The 18,419-nt window shown below is 38.6% G+C and overlaps 1 protein-coding gene across 1 annotated transcript in view; it reads right to left on the bottom strand.

Annotated features, from left to right (window-relative positions):
* piezo1 (piezo type mechanosensitive ion channel component 1 (Er blood group)) overlaps positions 1–18,419 on the bottom strand; it is a 200,316-nt gene that overhangs the window by 24,798 nt on the left and 157,099 nt on the right. The window contains exons 36-42 of the mRNA XM_062059009.1: positions 13,049–13,222; positions 10,687–10,945; positions 8,647–8,835; positions 7,390–7,545; positions 4,386–4,593; positions 3,535–3,667; positions 3,276–3,423 (exon numbers count right to left, since the gene is read on the bottom strand). Of these exons, the coding sequence (XP_061914993.1) occupies positions 3,276–3,423; positions 3,535–3,667; positions 4,386–4,593; positions 7,390–7,545; positions 8,647–8,835; positions 10,687–10,945; positions 13,049–13,222 (1,267 nt within the window). The remainder of the gene's footprint in view (positions 1–3,275; positions 3,424–3,534; positions 3,668–4,385; positions 4,594–7,389; positions 7,546–8,646; positions 8,836–10,686; positions 10,946–13,048; positions 13,223–18,419) is intronic.

The raw sequence follows: 18,419 nt of genomic DNA on the forward strand, positions 1-18,419 counted from the left end.
GAATCAGATATTTTCAAATGTGACTTCAGTCTAATGCTAGCTGAATGCGACCCGCTTTGGGCGAGCTACGTCATTCGTGTGCGCAGGAAAAGACGCAGTCGCCAGCGGAACCGGATACTTTATCACAGCATCCGGTTTTGGTGATCAAAGTCTATTTAAGACGACTGAATTTTCGGTGCATCGATTGTCAATAGTGCGTAAATAATAGGCTATATGTATTATATGAAGATATATTTTGATTCCGAAGAAATAGTGATTGTTGAAAGACCGGAATTGACGCTTTGACGTATTTGCTTACATGTGACTTGAAAAATAAAGCTTACGAAGATCCACGCTGATGTCCTTGCCTCCTCTACTTAACAGAAATAAAAAGATTACAACCCTCCCAAATATATTACACCAGGGGTCACCAACCTTTTTGAACCAAGAGCTACTTCTTGGGTACTGATTAATGCGAAGGGCTACCAGTTTGATACACACTTAAATAAATTGCCAGAAATAGCCAATTTGCTCAATTTACCTTTAACTCTATGTTATTATTAATAATTAATGATATTTACACTTAATTGAACGGTTTAAAAGAGGAGAAAACACGAAAAAAATGACAATTAAATTTTGAAACATAGTTTATCTTCAATTTCAACTCTTTAAAATTCAAAATTCAACCGAAAAAAAGAAGAGAAAAACTAGCTAATTCGAATGTTTTTGAAAAAATTAAAAAAATAATTTATGGAACATCATTAGTAATTTTTCCTGATTAAGATTAATTTTAGAATTTTGATGACATGTTTTAAATAGGTTAAAATCCAATCTGCACTTTGTTAGAATATATAACAAATTGGACCAAGCTATATTTCTAACAAAGACAAATCATTATTTCTTCTAGATTTTCCAGAACAATATTTTTAAAAGAAATTCAAAAGACTTTGAAATAAGATTTAAATTTGATTCTACAGATTTTCTAGATTTGCCAGAATAATTTTTTTGAATTTTAATCATAATAAGTTTGAAAAAATATTTCACAAATATTCTTCGTCGAAAAAACAGAAGCTAAAATGAAGAATTAAATTAAAATGTATTTATTATTCTTTACAATAAAAAAAATACATTTACTTGAACATTGATTTAAATTGTCAGGAAAGAAGAGGAAGGAATTTAAAAGGTAAAAAGGTATATGTGTATAAAAATCATAAAATCATTTTTAAGGTTGTATTTTTTCTCTAAAATTGTCTTTCTAAAAGTTATAAGAAGCAAAGTAAAAAAATTAATGAAATTATTTAAACAAGTGAAGACCAAGTCTTTAAAATATTTTCTTGGATTTTCAAATTCTATTTGAGTTGTGTCTCTCTTAGAATTAAAATGTCGGGCAAAGCGAGACCAGCTTGCTAGTAAATAAATAAAATTTAAAAAATAGAGGCAGCTCACTGGTAAGTGCTGCTATTTGAGCTATTTTTAGAACAGGCCAGCGGGCTACTCATCTGGTCCTTACGGGCTACCTGGTGCCCGCGGGCACCGCGTTGGTGACCCCTGTATTACACTATATATACTGTATCTCCATTCATACGTTATATTATTTGAATTTACTTTCACGTAAAAAAAACACTCATTTTTAAGGTGTTGCCACTTTTATTTTATTTTGTAGTGGTAGCGACTTCCTCCCGGTCGACTTCCTTTATTTAAAGTATATCAAAGTGCGCATACAAGTGATGTCGAGGCCACAATGCGCGTTTACACTGGAGTCTGATAAAAATCACATTTTACTTACAGTGTAATATGTGGAAAAAAATAAGGTAAAAAAATTTGATTTAGGCCACTTTGGCCTGCAGTGTACACGTAGTCTTTATGATTTTTTATTTGCAAATATATTGCTAATAAACAAGTACTAGTCGTAACTTTAGCCTGGCAGGATGACATTAACATATCTTCCTTGTATTTCTTCACCCAAACACACCTACAGTTGTAGTGCAAGTATTATTATTAAGTATTAAAAGTATCATTAAAAGTAGCTATCAGAAGTTCCTCACCAGTTACTCAGTACTTGAGTAGTTATTTCACTGAATACTTACTCTTACTCTAGTAATTGAATGACTACACTTTGGTTTTACTTCAATCATATTATCCTAAAGTAACCGTACTCTTCCTTGTGTAAAATCCTCTGCCCACCAGCATGACCAAAGAAATTGCACTAGCCTAAATAAACAAGAATTCCTTTCCAGTGATATAATCTTATTCAATTGTATCATATTGATTATAAAGCCTTCAAAGGACAATTGTATTTAAACTCGACTTTATCTATTGTGTTGCACACTGCACAGAACCTGACAACACACAAAGAGAGATGTCAGAGTGATAGTGACCCAATACCTGGGATTAGGGATGTCCGATAATATCGGACTGCCGATAATATCGGACTGCCGATATTATCGGCCGATAAATGCTTTAAAAGGTAATATCGGAAATTATCGGTATCGGTTTCAAAAAGTAAACCTCAAAGACAGTGCCTTTGTGTGCCGGCCCAATCACATAATATTTACGGCTTTTCACACACACAAGTGAATGCAAAGCATACTTGGTCAACAGCCATACAGGTCACACTGAGGGTGGCCGTATAAACAACTTTAACACTGTTACAAATATGCGCCACACTCTGAACCCACACCAAACAAGAATGACAAACACATTTCAGGAGAACATCCGCACCGTAACACAACATAAACACAACAGAACAAATACCCAGGACCCCTTGCAGCACTAACTCTTCCGGGACGCTACAATATACATCCCCCGCTACTCCCTACCCCCCCCAACCCCCACCTAAACCCTGCCCCCTCCCAACCCCGCCCACCTCAACCTCCTCATGCTCCCAAATTCCAAGCTGCTGTTTTGAGGCATGTTAAAAAAAATAATGCACTTTGTGACTTCAATAATAAATATGGCAGTGCCATGTTGGCATTTTTTCCCATAACTCGAGTTGATTTATTTTGGAAAACCTTGTTACATTGTTTAATGCATGCAGCAGGGCATCACAACAAAATTAGGCATAATAATGTGTTAATTCCACGACTGTATATATCGGTATCAGTTGATATCGGAATCGGCAATTAAAAGTTGGACAATATCGGAATATCGGATATCGGCAAAAAAGCCATTATCGAACATCTGTACCTGGGATCATCTGGTTCTGAAACCTAAGTCCTAACAGACACAGTTACTGTCGTCCTACACTAGTTGGTGTCCAAGTGCCGCACAACAAAACAAAACCATATTTTACTCACCCCAAAAGCCCAAAATCCAAACACGATGATGATGAAGTCGATGACATCAGTCAAGAACATAAGTGCATAGACATCAGTGGCAACCCGATAGTCTGCTCTGAGAGTACCAATGAAGAAACCTTGAATAGGCTTGTAAACACCCTGAATCCTGTCAAGAAAGGCACATGTCAAGTGTTAAAGCATTGTTAGCGGAAAAGTTTAAGTCTGCCATGTAATTAATGTATTATATTAATAAATGGAATGAATAGCGTTGACAAACCCATATTTTAATGCGTGTTTCAACTTGTGTCCAATAGTTTGTAGTTTACGGCTGGCTGCTTCTCTTTTCTTGTCTTTCTTTTTTTTTTTCGCTTGGTCTTTGCTGGAATATGCACTCTCTGTAGTGGACTTTGCTGGAATAGTCATGTTTACAAAAAAATAGATACAAATTTAAATGATGAAAAATTGCAGATGAAAAACAATATATTTTCATACGTTTTATACATTACAGTACATTGTGATAACCGGTCAACATTCCTATTAATAAGCCTCATGGAGTCCATGCTTCATTACGAGGATTATCCATCTATCCATCTATTTTCTACCGCTTGTCCCTCTTGGTTTCGCGAGGGTTGCTGAAGCCTATCCCAGCTGCACTAAAGCGGAAGGCGTGGTACACCCTGGACAAGTCGCCACCTCATCGCAGGGCCAACACAGATAGACAACATTCACACTCACATTCACACACTAGGGCCAATTCAGTGTTGCCAATCAACCTATCCACAGGTGCATGTCTCTGGAGGTGGGACGGAGTCGGAGTACCCAGAGGGAATCCACACAGTCACGGGGAGAATATGCAAACTCCACACAGATAAATCGAATCGAGGACATTCACATTGTGAGGCACACGCACTTACATCTGTGACACCGTGGTGCCCATTATGAGGATTATGTAACTTAAAATTAACTGATATATGTAATTGGTGTGTAAGAGAATTAGACGCTCTGTGTTGCGAAATATCAACTCTATTGGTAACTGCCAATATGACATTTAAATTGGAATGTTACCCATTGACGTTGTTGATCCACAACCCAGTAGTTTTTAGGAGCAACACAGCAACATGCACGCACCTTTAGAATTCTGTTTTTTAAGCCCTTTCAGTTTCTTGCGGAAGTGAAGGTCGCTACTTTTCTGCTGGACTTCATCAACGAACTCCTCCTTGCTCCCACTCAATGCATCCCTTTTCAAGCTATCGGAAAGATTCAGTCCAGGCATAACTTCTTGTTCGTCATGAGCTGATGCTGAGTCAGCTGAAAGGAGTTGTGTGGTCACATTAGCCTGTGTTGAAAAGAATGACAGACAGTGATTTATTTGGGCAGGAAACAATCTTATTTCATCAGCATCTATTAGGGCCGTGGCGTGTCACGATATCTCACGAGGTTCAAAACTTGTGATATATTTTGTTTAGGAGATAGGCGGTCTTGCGGGGTACAAATAGCTGTCACTGACGGGGAGCTTAAAAAACCAAAGCGTAGCATTGTTACTAAATTGGTACTAAAGCACGTAATATGGAAGTGGCCGTGCCTTACACTCGAGCTGGCCTTGGTGTTCCCCACTTCAATCGTTTGCTCTGGTGGGTTGCGTAGCGGAATGTGAACCTCCAAACAATTCAAAAGGCTGGGATTGATCAGCTTGTAGGACATTTCCTATGTACAACTCATCTAGAGGGTGTGCAGCCTACTTCCACCGTGTCCAACTTTGGTTCTAAATTTGCAGTAACATTTGTGTTGTAAATATCGATTAGTTCCAACTGCAGTGACACTCCCCTTCTTTCTTTAATTACCATCGTTTTCTTTCAAAAAAGGAAGCAAACAGGCAAAATAGACTACGAGAGTGAGGGTACTCACTAAGTTGATGTCACGTTACAGACTCTACCCTGACTAAGGGTGCTAAAAGCAGGGTAGTCCAAAGTGTGGCTCAGGGGCTACTGAACTAATGTAGAATGTAAAATTACCGTATTTTCCGCACTATAAGGCGCACCTAAAAACCTCCAATTTTGTCAAAAGCTGACAGTGCGCCTTATAATCTGGTGCGCCTTATATATGGACCAATATTGAGCCTCCAACAGGTAAAAGTTTCAATCAATCAATCAATCGCAACTACGGTAAGCAGCCGCCGACTTCATTTTCCCCCGTCTTCATTTTCCCCCGTAGAAGAAGAAGAAGCGCGTGGTGCATGCTGGGATATATGACTGCGCGAGGCGTGCCGTTTCATTTCCATTTGTTTGTTTATGTAAAGACCCCAAAATGGCTCTTATTAAGAGACACGTTACGATGCAGAGTTTAAACTTAATACGATCAGTCACGCAGAAGAACACGGGAATAGAGCAGCAGCGACACTGACTCGATTAATGACGACTTCGACGAGACGGAGCCGGGCATGTTGGATGCCGTATCCGCCCAACTGTTTAATTCGGACACTGAAGAAGAAGAATTCGAGGGATTCGTGGATGAGGAATAACTTCATAAAGTGAGCTTTACATGTTTATTTTGTGTGTTGTGTTGTGTGACATTAATGTTTGAGCAACGTTGAGTTATTGATATATTGTTATTGCTCTGCACTATTTCGAGTGTTACTATATTGTGATTGCAACATTTGATTTACCGTAACAGCATAACTGTTTTTTACGTGTTTATTGAATCAGGGAAAAGTTCCCCTCCACTATGTGATATAAATGTTGCACTACATGTTGTACCTTGCTGTTGTTAAAAGATAAACAAAACACCATGTCACTGACTTTACCTCGGGGAAAATAATAAAACAGCTGTTTATTCATTTTGGGAGTGAACAGAGTTGTCAGAACGCTGGTTTGTAATCTATTAATAAAGTTTGACTGACCTATCTGACTGTTTTGTTGACATTCCCTTTAGCGCAGCTCCATCTAATGGATGAATAACGTAACCCCAGCCTCTACTGTAGCTTCTATTTTATGCGCCTTATAATGCGGTGCGCCTTATATATGAACACAATTTTAAAATATGCCATTCATTGAAGGTGCGCCTTATAATCCGGTGCGCCTTATAGTGCGGAAAATATGGTAAACAAAAAAAACCCAGCATAAATGGAAAAATGGAGCAAACGACATTAAGTACAAAGAAAATGCTGAATCTACATAGCAATACAAAATAATAATAAACTAAACAGCTCAGTGACCTTGTGGTTAGAGTGTCCGCCCTGAGACTGGGAGGTTGTGAGTTCAAACCCCGGCTGAGTCATACCAAAGATTACAAAAAATGGGACCCATTGTCTCCCTGCTGGGCACTCAGCATCAAGGATTGGAATTGGGGGTTAAATCACCAAATGATTCCCAAGCGCGGCCACCGCTGCTGCTCACTGCTCCCCTCACCTCCCAGGGGGTGAACATGGGAATGGGTCAAATGCGGAGGACAAATTTCACCAAAGCCAGTGTGTGTGTGACAATCGTTGGGACTTTAACTTAATAAAGGATTAATTTTTCTAAATCATATCAATCACACTTTTGAGTTTTGCTTAATTGCGATGAATAACAGTAAATTACTTGCTTGCATAGTTTAAATTACCTTTAAAAAAAGACTCTGATATTTTAACAAAACGGCTACTTTTTTTGTCAGAATGCCAAACACTGAGGAACCCATTTTTAATCTGGGTGTATTTCAAGGTGACATTTGCCAAAGAGCACACCAGTCTTTGCACTGACGTATGCACTGACTTGATCACTGAGCAACCTGCGGCGCCCTTCAGGTAACTATCTGAGGTTAAGGTGAAGGAGCATGTGCTGTCAACAATCATTTAGCCAATCTCAGTTTATACATGGTTAATGCGATCATTTTTGGGGATAATCGCATATGTGAACGCCCTTAACAATAACACGATAATAAACACACTTTATCTTTAAGTATACATACTGTATGTGAACCCCAAAATCCCCCATTAATGACCAAGTCAACCCCTGCTTAAAAGTAATGTTAAAATACTGTCTCGTCTCCTTCTCTTTAACCAAATATCGTGATCATCTCGTGTTTTATCACACCCCAAGTATTTGTCAGTCATTAAAAAGTTCCTGTGGTCATTGTCTTTGCACTGAATTCAACATACCTTTTCCAGTTGTTCCAGGTCAGTGATATTTGGGTTTTCCGTGGTGCAGACAGAGTCTACTCTACACGCTTTGTTTTTTCCTTCTTTCTCCTCACTATTCTCTGCTGAGGTACTTTGTCCGTCCAAGGGGTCTTTGTGGTCCCACAGGCCATAACGCTATATACATATACATACAGACACATTATATTTGTATGACAGATCTCATTGGCATACAGTGGAACATCTAAAATAGTATAATTTGGCATTTAATGTATTTTTTCTAAAAATTACAATATGTCTCAAAAGTTGCACAAAAAGCTTGGATCTTGAATTGTCATCATGCATGTCATGCGAGGAAAGACTCCATCATATCGCACTAAGATAACCTTAACCCTAACCCGCTATATAAATATAAGTCACTTCCCTTCGGACAGGGGTGTCCAAATTACGGCGTCATAAATTTGGCCCGCGAGACTGCACAAGTTCAATAAACAGTTTGGCCGGGTATCCATATCCATATCATATATATATTATCCAGTGGCCTGGATGAAGCCGTTGTCTTGATATCTGGTGGCCAACGAAAGAAAGTCTGCCATTAATTGAACTCTTACGTATTAGAAGTAGAGCATTTACTTATATGACCCAATGAAAACAACATTCCCTAGTCAAAACAAATCAACCAGCACAAAAATTCAACAAACATGGTAACACATAACACAACCTGCTCATTGAACTTTGTGGATATTATAAAAAAAAACGTCCAATCAGCCTAAAAAAATCTAAATGACACCCAGTCATTGCAAGGGATAATGGGAAAAAATGCAAAACACTCTCTCTACACTTACCATGTTTGGCGCATTTTAGCTGCTTGATATTTCTGACTGATTAAAAAACCTTAAGGACGTTGTCATAGAAGTAAACAAAGTAGGAGTTGAACTTTCACATACTCTTGATTAGCAATTATAATAATTATATATATATATATATATATATATATATATATATATATATATATATATATATATATATATATATATATATATATATATATATATATATATATATATATATATATATATATATATATATGCAGTCCCCTGAGTAACATTTGGACACCCCTGATTTAGGACAACAGATGCAATCTAACAATTGTAGCTAATTCTGGCATATTTCCTGTGATGATTTGCTCATATGTTGATCAATATTTATCGTCCTAATCAAATAGTTATTCAATTCAATAATAACATGAATTACAAGGGCAAATAATAAACAACTCACCATTAGCAACGATCTGTGGAAGAACAAGGCCAGCAACTGAAGAAGGTCATATCTTATATACGTGTCCGTCTTCTCTACACCCAGGATGCGAGGTGGAAAAAATGGTTTGTCTTCATTTAAAGTAATCTCATAAACACTGTTCCAAGGAAAAAATCCAAATTGAAAAAGATATTTTACCACCACCATCACCTAGAGGGAGAAGAAGACATTTAGACAAAGTCAAAACAGAGAAAGACCCTGCACAATCACCGGCGATTAATATTTAAGATGCCAATAAGGCAGCTGATTAAATCAGCCTTTTTCAACCTGGGGGACTTGGGATGCCTACAGGGGCTAAATTGTGTGTGCAGGAGATTTTATTGGCATACACACAGCTAAAAAACAACAAAGGTAAAACAATGTTTATGCTTTTTCTACCAGATGCAGTACGTTTCCAGAAAGGAAAAGAAAAAATATGACCATGTAAATTATTTTAAATGGTTATGCTTTCTATTGCGTAAAATGGCAGTTGCAATATATAACTGTGCATTAGCGACGCATTAGAGTAATATACAGAGTTGGGCAAGTTTTCTACATTAAATGTAGCTTTACTATACTGAAGCTCCCCACCAGAGAAATGTAGCTAATATAAGCTACAATAAAATGACAAAACTACATCAAAACTATTTTTAATGTTTCTAACTTCAATCCAAGTCATTGCTATATGATCAATACAACTGTGTGACAAACAAATCATAGTGTGGTTATTAAAATAAAGTAACCTCTTTATTTCCTTTTGGACTGAAAAAGTGTTGCTTTGTTTTTGTTTAGTAGTACATTTATAAGCCCCATTCTGTACTATGCTGCCATAATATGCACAAATGATCCATTTAAAATGACCACAGCAAATTTGTTTCATAATTAAAAAAATACACAAATATTTAATTATTTAAATATTTTTGTATTTTCTTTCAACCTTAAGTCTTTATACACATGTTCACGTGCACTTACGCGCATACACAAACACACAGTTTAGCTGTTTTATATTGCGTCAACTTCAGGAAATACCTGAGTGCATGTCCTTAAAGGGGAACTGCATTTATTTTGGATTTTTGTCTATCGTTCACAATCATTATGAAAGACATGACAACGGATGGATTTTTAAAAAATGCATTCTAAATATTAAATAAAAATTAAATAAAAGTCCGCTTACCGTTTATTTTGCCCATAAAATCCAATAATCATTCACAAAGCGCCAACAATACTCCATTTACATTTCGTGTCTTGAATATTAACCAAGTATTAGTGATATTGTTATTATAAGCGCTAACGCAGACAAACTATTTATAGCGACATTTAGAACCTGGAACTGGCGAGAAAGACACGAAAAGCCGTTTCTTCGCAAGGATTATGAGACATTTTTCGTCTAAAAGGGAATATATGAACATCCTAGTAGTCGGCATCCTAATGATAGCAGACATTATACAGTAAGTGATTTTTTATTATGTTTGTTGGCTCTCATAAAGTCTGCAGTGAGCAGAAATCTGTGATAAAGGAAATGTTTTTAAAATTAATGCGCCGTGTATTTCATCTGTATAATTATACAGAAAAGATGTGTTTAGGTGGGAGAACGCAACTTCTGTGGATGCTACCATGCTAATTGGCCACAAAAGTAACTTTAGCACTGAAAAGCTATTTGTTGTTACGACAAAGCGAGCATAAGAAATGTAGATAAACTAGTAAAGTTGCTACTTGTAACACTGCTACTGCCCAATTTTTCCCGGTCCAGACCTAAACAAGGAAAAGTGTTCTAAACTTGAGTACAGCATCAGATCATGACACTCGTACTAGCCAAATCGGACTTGCCTGGCTACAAATCTGACTTTAGGTGTCAAGAATGCCTAAGCACAATAAGCAAAGGCCTAGTGGGAAAGCCTTTTAAACCACAAAGAAAGAAAAATAACTGATTCAAATGATACAGGAGATGATGATGGTTAAAAAACCCTAAACATAAATACGCATACACAAATACACATTTTGTTTGTAGTCTGCGTACTGTACCTCTGTGTAGACAATGGCAGTCATCCAAAATCTTTTGGTTGGTCTTGGAACAGTCAACATAGCCCATACAAAGACCAAAAGGGGCAGGACCAGTGATATTACAGAGGCACTGACCACATTATTCAAGATGATGATTAAATAACAAAAATGCTCAGAGTTGGCAGCCAACAGACTGTGTGTGGCGAAGAGCAGCTGTAGCACACGGTTTTGATTGTTGTAGAACATTCTACTTTGCTCCAGCTCTTCAATGAAGATGTACCTACACAGAGAAAAAGGTGTCACAGTGAGGTCTATCATACATTTATTCAACTGTAAAACAGAAAAGCTTTGCATGAATAACGTACTGATTTGACCTCTAAACCCAGCACAGGCAAACTTGTATAAGAAATCATTCAGAATGTAAAGGGCTCTTCTGCTCGTAAAAACAAATGTTGTATACTTTAAATAAGAGACATGAAGACGTTCTTGTTGCGTGTAACAGGAATGAAGAGAGAATCTCTTGTCTTTGTGTAGTAACTAAAACAGGGGTGGGCAATTAATTTTTACCGGGGGCCGCATGAGCAACCCGAGCACTGCTGGAGGGCCACACTGACAATATTTCAATTAAATTTTGCTCAAATTATTTTTGATATACCGTAAGATAGATAATAATAATAATAATATTTTCATTTAACCTAACTTATCTTTATACAAAAGCAGAAGGCTTTTGATGGTTTTATTTTTAACACTTTCTTACACAACACTTCCTGATGTACATTACAATACAAAAATGTCAATTTCTGTCACTTTATCCTGCATCCTCTTTGTTGTAGAACCTTTATTTAACCAGATAAGAAAACGTTGTGAACGTAGCACGCCTGTAAGGTGATTGGCGAAGAAGGAGTAAGCGTTGCTGTTGCGGAAATGAGGAGTGAGGATTGGTTTTCCTTTTGGAAAGAACGAGATAAGTTGAGCTGTGTTAGTATAGCATGCTCAATAAAAGTTTAAAAAGTGCATCAGACTTGGTGTGCACTTCTTCTGGACGCTACAATTGATGTCAGAAGTGGGATGAAATGCCTCCCAGTTCGCCTTGCCATCAAACCTGGGAGTCTTCATTGAGGGCGGAATTCCCCCCGTGGCAAGCAGCGTGGCTGCACCTGTAAACACTCTCTCTCTCTCTCTCTCTCTCTCTCTCTCTCTCTCTCTCTCTCTCTCTCTCTCTCTTTGCGGCGAGCTCCTCACGTGGCACGTACCTCCCGATGACGTAGCACACAAACAGTGCAGTATGCGCAAAGTTTTACTTCTGACCCCAATTGTAGCATCCAGAAGAAGTGCACATCAAGTCTGACGCTCTTTTTAAACTTTTATTGAGCAAGCTATACTAACACAGTTCAACATATCTCGTTCCTTCCACACGCACGTCTCCTCACTCCTCATTTACGCAACTCAAGAAGACAACATCTACTTCAGCAGGTCGTTACACTATATTCTTTAAACACAGCAACGTGTGTACCACAAATAAGCACACAGCTTTACCTTTACTTGGCAGTCCATGTCTTGTTGAAAACACGCCATTCGTCATCAACTTTTCTCTTTTTAGTGTCTCGGGGATAACCGGGCATCACTTGTCGCTGTGCGCCTTCCCTCACAGGACATACGCACATATAACACTTTTCAAAATAAAAGCAGCACAGTTGTATTGCACGCACGACAAAGATGTTTTTTAAAATGTATTTAGTAATTTGAGATTGCCGCTGCGCGCACGAGCATACGTCCACACGGAAGTAATACAAATAACGCTTTTCAAAACAAAAGCAGCACCGTTGTATTGCACACTCGAAATAGATGCTTTTTAAAATTTATTTTGTAATTTATAATTGGCCTCACGCGGGCCGGACAGGGACGTACAAAGGGCCAGATGCGGCCCGCGGGCCGCACAATGCCCAGGTCTGAACTAAAAGAACAAGGTCATGGATAGTTTAAAAAAAGTGTCCTCACTCGCACAGGTAGTGTGAGGACCTCAGCCATTATGAAGACGCTCAGAGCAGATTTGTTGCCCATCTACATCGAGAGGAACCAGTTGAGGGATCTAAACTCAGGCATCTATTTGAACGCCTCCCTGGTGAGGTTTCAGGACTTGACTACCTAAGTGTCGGGGGGAAAATCTAATAGATGCTTGAGGGACTGTCAAAGCAGGCCTTGGAGTGACTGTGTGTCCCAGACCCGTGTGGGGAAAAGGGATTTTCAAACACAAATAATGTCGGATTCTTGTTCTGATTCTCACAGGGTCAACAAAATAACAGTTGTTTCACACCTAAATACTTGTCCTGTATAAATACACATTGTGGATCATAAGTTGCCTTCTGTCATTTACTGTCTCTACCTGTCTCCCAGGACCTCACTGGCTGTTCTGGAGTGTCTGTGTTGTTGAATGGACTGTTCTGCTAAGTGGTCACTGCTTCCATGGGGGAGCTCAGGATGCAAGAGGTTGGCAGTGCTGCCGAGGCTTGGTCTGGGGGCAGACAAGACCTCTGCAGCCTGGCTATCTTCTAAAGAGCTGAGAGATGGAGAAAAGGAAGAATATACAAGATGAAAACACAACACTTTCATTATTGAATAACCAGAGCAATTTTAGCATACGAGAGTGATAAATCTGACTACATACTCGGAGCTATTTTTCCCACATATGATCACACCTTCCCGCGTTGGTTTGTTGGCTAGCACAGAAATCCGAAGTTTCTGGCAGTAGGTCACCAGGGTTGCACACATTTCACCAGAGGTTTTGGTCCAGTCGTCTTTACAGATACTCTCTAAATACTCAAGATTTCAAGACTTTTGGTTGGTAACTTGAAATTTCAGCTGCCTCCACATATTTTCTATTTGATTACAATACAGAAACTGGCTTGGCCACTCTAGGATATTAATGTGTTTTTTCTAGCTACTCTTTTCTTGATATTGGACATATGTTATGAATCTCTGCAATGCTATAAGACCCATCCACAACCCAATTTCAGTTTTCTGGCTGTAGTCAGGAGGAGTGGGGACAGTGTGGCTCCAAACTCACACTCAGCTGCTGATCCCTCCTCCACAGTACAGTTCTTGAGGTATACAGGAATTGTAAGGCAGCCATTTTCTCAAGAAGGACAGTATTCGGTGTGCTTTCCTCGCCTAAAGAGATCTGTTGATCGACCAGGTAGGTCTGCTAAGATGTGGCAATTGTCTCCCAAACTGATGGCTGTGGGTTTGATCCACAGTCCCCTCATAACCATGTACAAGTAAACTTGGACAAAAAACCAAGTTGTTCCTAAGTGGGTGAATGTAATGACAGTGTCAAAGTGCTATGAGTAAGTTGAAGGTAAAAAATTATGTTTCCTGTGGTCTAAGCTCCCTTTTAATCATCAAACTCCTCCCAGCAATTCTGGTTTGATCCGTCACATTTCTCAAAAAATTAATTCCAACACAAGGTGTGATGTTGCATGGAGCTTCACATTAAGGGTAAATGCCTTTTATCTTGCATTTTCTTCCTTTTCCATATTATCAAACCAAAAATGGTCTCTTGGGGGTACAGGACTAGTTTGTGTGCTTGTTGCTCAAATAGTTATTTCACCAAATATTTCATCTAAATGTGATTGCGGGTTTTGCCAGGATTTTTGTTGATATTCTGTGGGTGGGGACAGACAGGAACATACTTAATAAAGTGATTAAGAGAGGTGACTCTGTCATAAGCTGCCCACTAAACAGCATTGAGGAGATGGTAGACAAAGTTGACTACCATAATGCACAATCCTTCCCAGCCATGCACGACTGTGGAGGCCCTGAGTAGCTCCTTCAGCATTAGACATTTACATCCACAGTGCAGGAAGGAGCGCTACCGCAGGTCTTTTTCTACCCACAGCCATTAGATTTTAGAATGTATTTATGTGATTACGGTGATCTGCTTTTTTTACTCGGTGTGTGCCAGCGTGTACTGGTCGCAGTCTGCCTGCTCTGCTCAAACTACTGTTTACTGCTGCTTTGTTACGTATTTTGTGCCAAAATATCACTGGGTTGATAATATATGACCGCCAGGCACTTACTGATCCAAATCAAACTTATGCGGTGTGTCTAAATCACAACTTTGAGGATAAAGCATCAAGACTTCCTCCTCACTTGGCCTCAGAACCTGCTAACCCGCTACGCTCAAGTGTCCCGCGGAGGAAGCGAGCCAAAAAGTGGGGTAAAAGCGATGTAACGAGCTGTGCCCTCCGGACTACTCCGTGTTTGTGACTCCTCGGCTCACGCGCGCTTTATAAATAAAATTGACTTTCTTACTTAGTTACAATATGAGTGTTAGTATCGTGTTTTTGTTTTATTATTTATTGTGCAATCCTCAGTGCGCAATATGTAACAGAGATGCTACCTCAGTAGAAGCATTTAAGTCCCATTTTAAAACTCATTTGTATACACTAGCCTTTAAATAGACCCCCATTTTAGACCAGTTGATCTGCCGTCTCTTTTCTGCTCTGCCCCCCTCCTGCATGTGGAGGTCATTAGGTGACCACAGATAAGGCGCTAGCTTTTAAAAGTCGGGACCCGGGGTGGACCACTCATCTGTGCATCAGTTGGGGACGTCTCTGCGCTGCTGACTTGTCTCCACTCAAGATGATCCCCTGCTGGCCGCATTATGGACTGGACTCTCACACTATTAACTAGATCCACTTGACGTCCATTGCCCGTGGGGGGTCCCCACATCTGCGGTCCCCTCCAAGGTTTCTCATTGTATCCCATTGGGTTGAGTTTGTTATTGCCCTGATGTGGGATCTGAGACAAGGATGTCGTGGCTTGTGCAGCCCTTTGAGACACTTGTGATTTAGGGCTATATAAATAAACTTTGATTGATTGATTGGTTGATGTATTATTTATTATTACTCATTTGTAGTTTTTCATTACATTTTATCATGGTACTACATGTAAAAATCTCCAGTGCAATCATATATTTTTCCCATTGTGGGATAAATAAAAGTCTATCGTATCCTATCTCTCCATTAAGGCAAAAGTACGGTAAAAACCCACAAAAAAACCCACTGTTCGTGTCTTTGTAAGTGGGTACATTTACAAAATCAGCAGGACATCAAATTATTATTCCCCATACTGTAATTTTGAATTAAGCCCATTGTCGATAGTAACAACTAAAGCTCCTATTAGCGTAGCAACTGATAGTAGTTTTATGAAAGATGTTACTTTCATTCATTACACAGAATTAGTAAGTGCTATGGAAAATGCACTCGTCGCATGACTCACTTAATAAATTACAATGAATAATATTTACTGTTTGGTAAATAAGTGTAGCAAATATAGTAGCCGTTAGAGATGCGCGGATAGGCAATTATTTAATCTGCAACCGCATCACAAAAGTCGTCATCCACCCGCCATCCACCCGAACCAACATTTTATCAAAACCACACCCGCCCGCCACCCGCCCGTTGTTATATATCTAATATAGACGATGCAAGGCATTAGTGAGGTTAGAAAGCTTTTGCCTGTTAAAGAAGGGAGACTGATCCAATGCAGCAGAGACATTCAATGCGTGCCACGCATTAATATCTCTTGGCCACGCATTAGTGGCTAAGAGATATTAATGCGTGATAATAATATTTATCATTATTATAATATTATTGTCATTTCCATTAAGAAAGTGTTGACTATTGTTGCCAATGCCCTCAGATCAGGAGTGCGTTCCTCACACTTTGTGTGCGCAGTTGCAGCAAGCAGAACGATGCTTTTAAGAAGTTAAAAAAATGTTTTAGAAAAACTAGGCCTATATTTTCGTTAGGTAAAAAAAATTTTCTGAATTTATTTCAATGAATATTAACTTGTTAACGTTATAATGCTCAAATAGGGACAAGGGCGGGGTGCACAGTGAAACAGTGAACAATTTCGCGACAAAGATTAACCTTTATTGATTGATCTGCAGCCATGACAAAATATCAGACAATCTCCATTGTCAACGACAGGCAGGAAAATAAAGATAAACACATAGCCTATGTTGTAGGCATAGGCATAGGCTCATACGTTTTTAAGTTGAAATAAAAAAATAATTAAAAAATGTGCCTCATAAGCCTTAGGCTGTCAATCACGCGCACAAACTTAAATTATACAACAACATATGTATGTCATCCCTATTTAAACAAAAATAAATTAAATAAATAATAATAATAAATTACCTGCAACTTATTGGCCAAGGCAAATAGCTGAAAAGGGGAAATCAAACCCATCAGACTGCACTTTATCATCAAACTTGAATTATAATGAAAATAGACGGTCGCGACAAACAAAGCAGGCTAAATAGCCTTACATTGTAGCCAATCGGAGATGCGCTTCACTTGAAAGCGAGGCCAAATATTTAACACACAGTAGTATATCTCGAATAGAAAAAAAACACAATAAACAACGCAATTGCCTTAATTCCTTTGCATTGTAGTGCGCCCAAACAACACGTAACCATCAAAATTATTCAGCTGACCGAACTCAATATAGGTTAGACATGGGCTTATTTGGTATAGCCTAGGTAACGTAGACTAATTCGTTTAACATATCCAACCGTATGTCTACTTACTTTTTTTTTTTTGTTAGCACTATGCAGGAATAAAATGGCATCTACAGTGCCAGGATTCAGGCGAATTGGTTCAACCGCCACCCGCCAGAATCTATTTAAAATCTATTTTTTCGTCATGTCACCCGCCCGACCAGCCCGACCCGCGGTTTATCCGCGGACTCCGCGGTTGTGTCCGCAAACCGCGCATCTCTAGTAGCCGTATTCCATCTATTCAATTATCTACCACTTGTCTGTCGGGGTCGCGGATTAATTTGATATAGTAATTAGTATTTTCAGATCGGCACTCAAAGACCTAAATACACAGCCTGGCCAAAAAAAAAAAGAGTCACCACCTAGTTTTAACTAAACATACTACCGTATTTTTCGGACTATAAGTCGCAGTTTTTTTCATAGTTTGGCCGGGGGTGCGACTTATACTCAGGAGCGACTTATGTGGGAAATTATTAACACATTACCGTAAAATATCAAATAATATTATTTAGCTCATTCACGTAAGAGACTAGACATATAAGATTTCATCGAATTTAGCGATTAGGAGTGACAGATTGTTTGGTAAACGTATAGCATGTTCTATATGTTATAGTTATTTGAATGACTCTTACCATAATATGTTACGTTAACATACCATGCACGTTCTCAGTTGGTTATTTATGCCTCATATAACGTACACTTATTCAGCCTGTTGTTCACTATTCTTTATTTATTTTAAATTGCCTTTCAAATGTCTACTCTTGGTGTTGGCTTTTATCAAATAAATTTCCCCCAAAAATGCGACTTATATATGTTTTTTTCCTTCTTAAATATGCATTTTCGGCAGGTGCGACTTATACTCCGGTGCGACTTATACTCCGAAAAATACGGTATATGTCTGACAATTTCTGAAAGTTGAATGAAATGTGCCCTTTTTTTTACAATATAGCGGAATGAAAGAAACAAAGTGAAACCTCTTGTCAGTCATCCACTGTCATTGTCTCTGTGGGTGCACACACACAAATACACAGGTTGAAGCTTGTAACATAACGTAATTTAGAAAAAAAATCATCTGGATCAGCCCCAAAACAAAATCACTCACATTTTTTTAAAGTTTTATTGAATTACACAACAACCTTTTAAGTTATGTTCCTAACTAACCGACTGCAAGGATGACATTACCTCCTGG

Source organism: Entelurus aequoreus, linkage group LG09 (assembly GCF_033978785.1).
Source record: "Entelurus aequoreus isolate RoL-2023_Sb linkage group LG09, RoL_Eaeq_v1.1, whole genome shotgun sequence".
NCBI lineage: Eukaryota > Metazoa > Chordata > Actinopteri > Syngnathiformes > Syngnathidae > Entelurus > Entelurus aequoreus.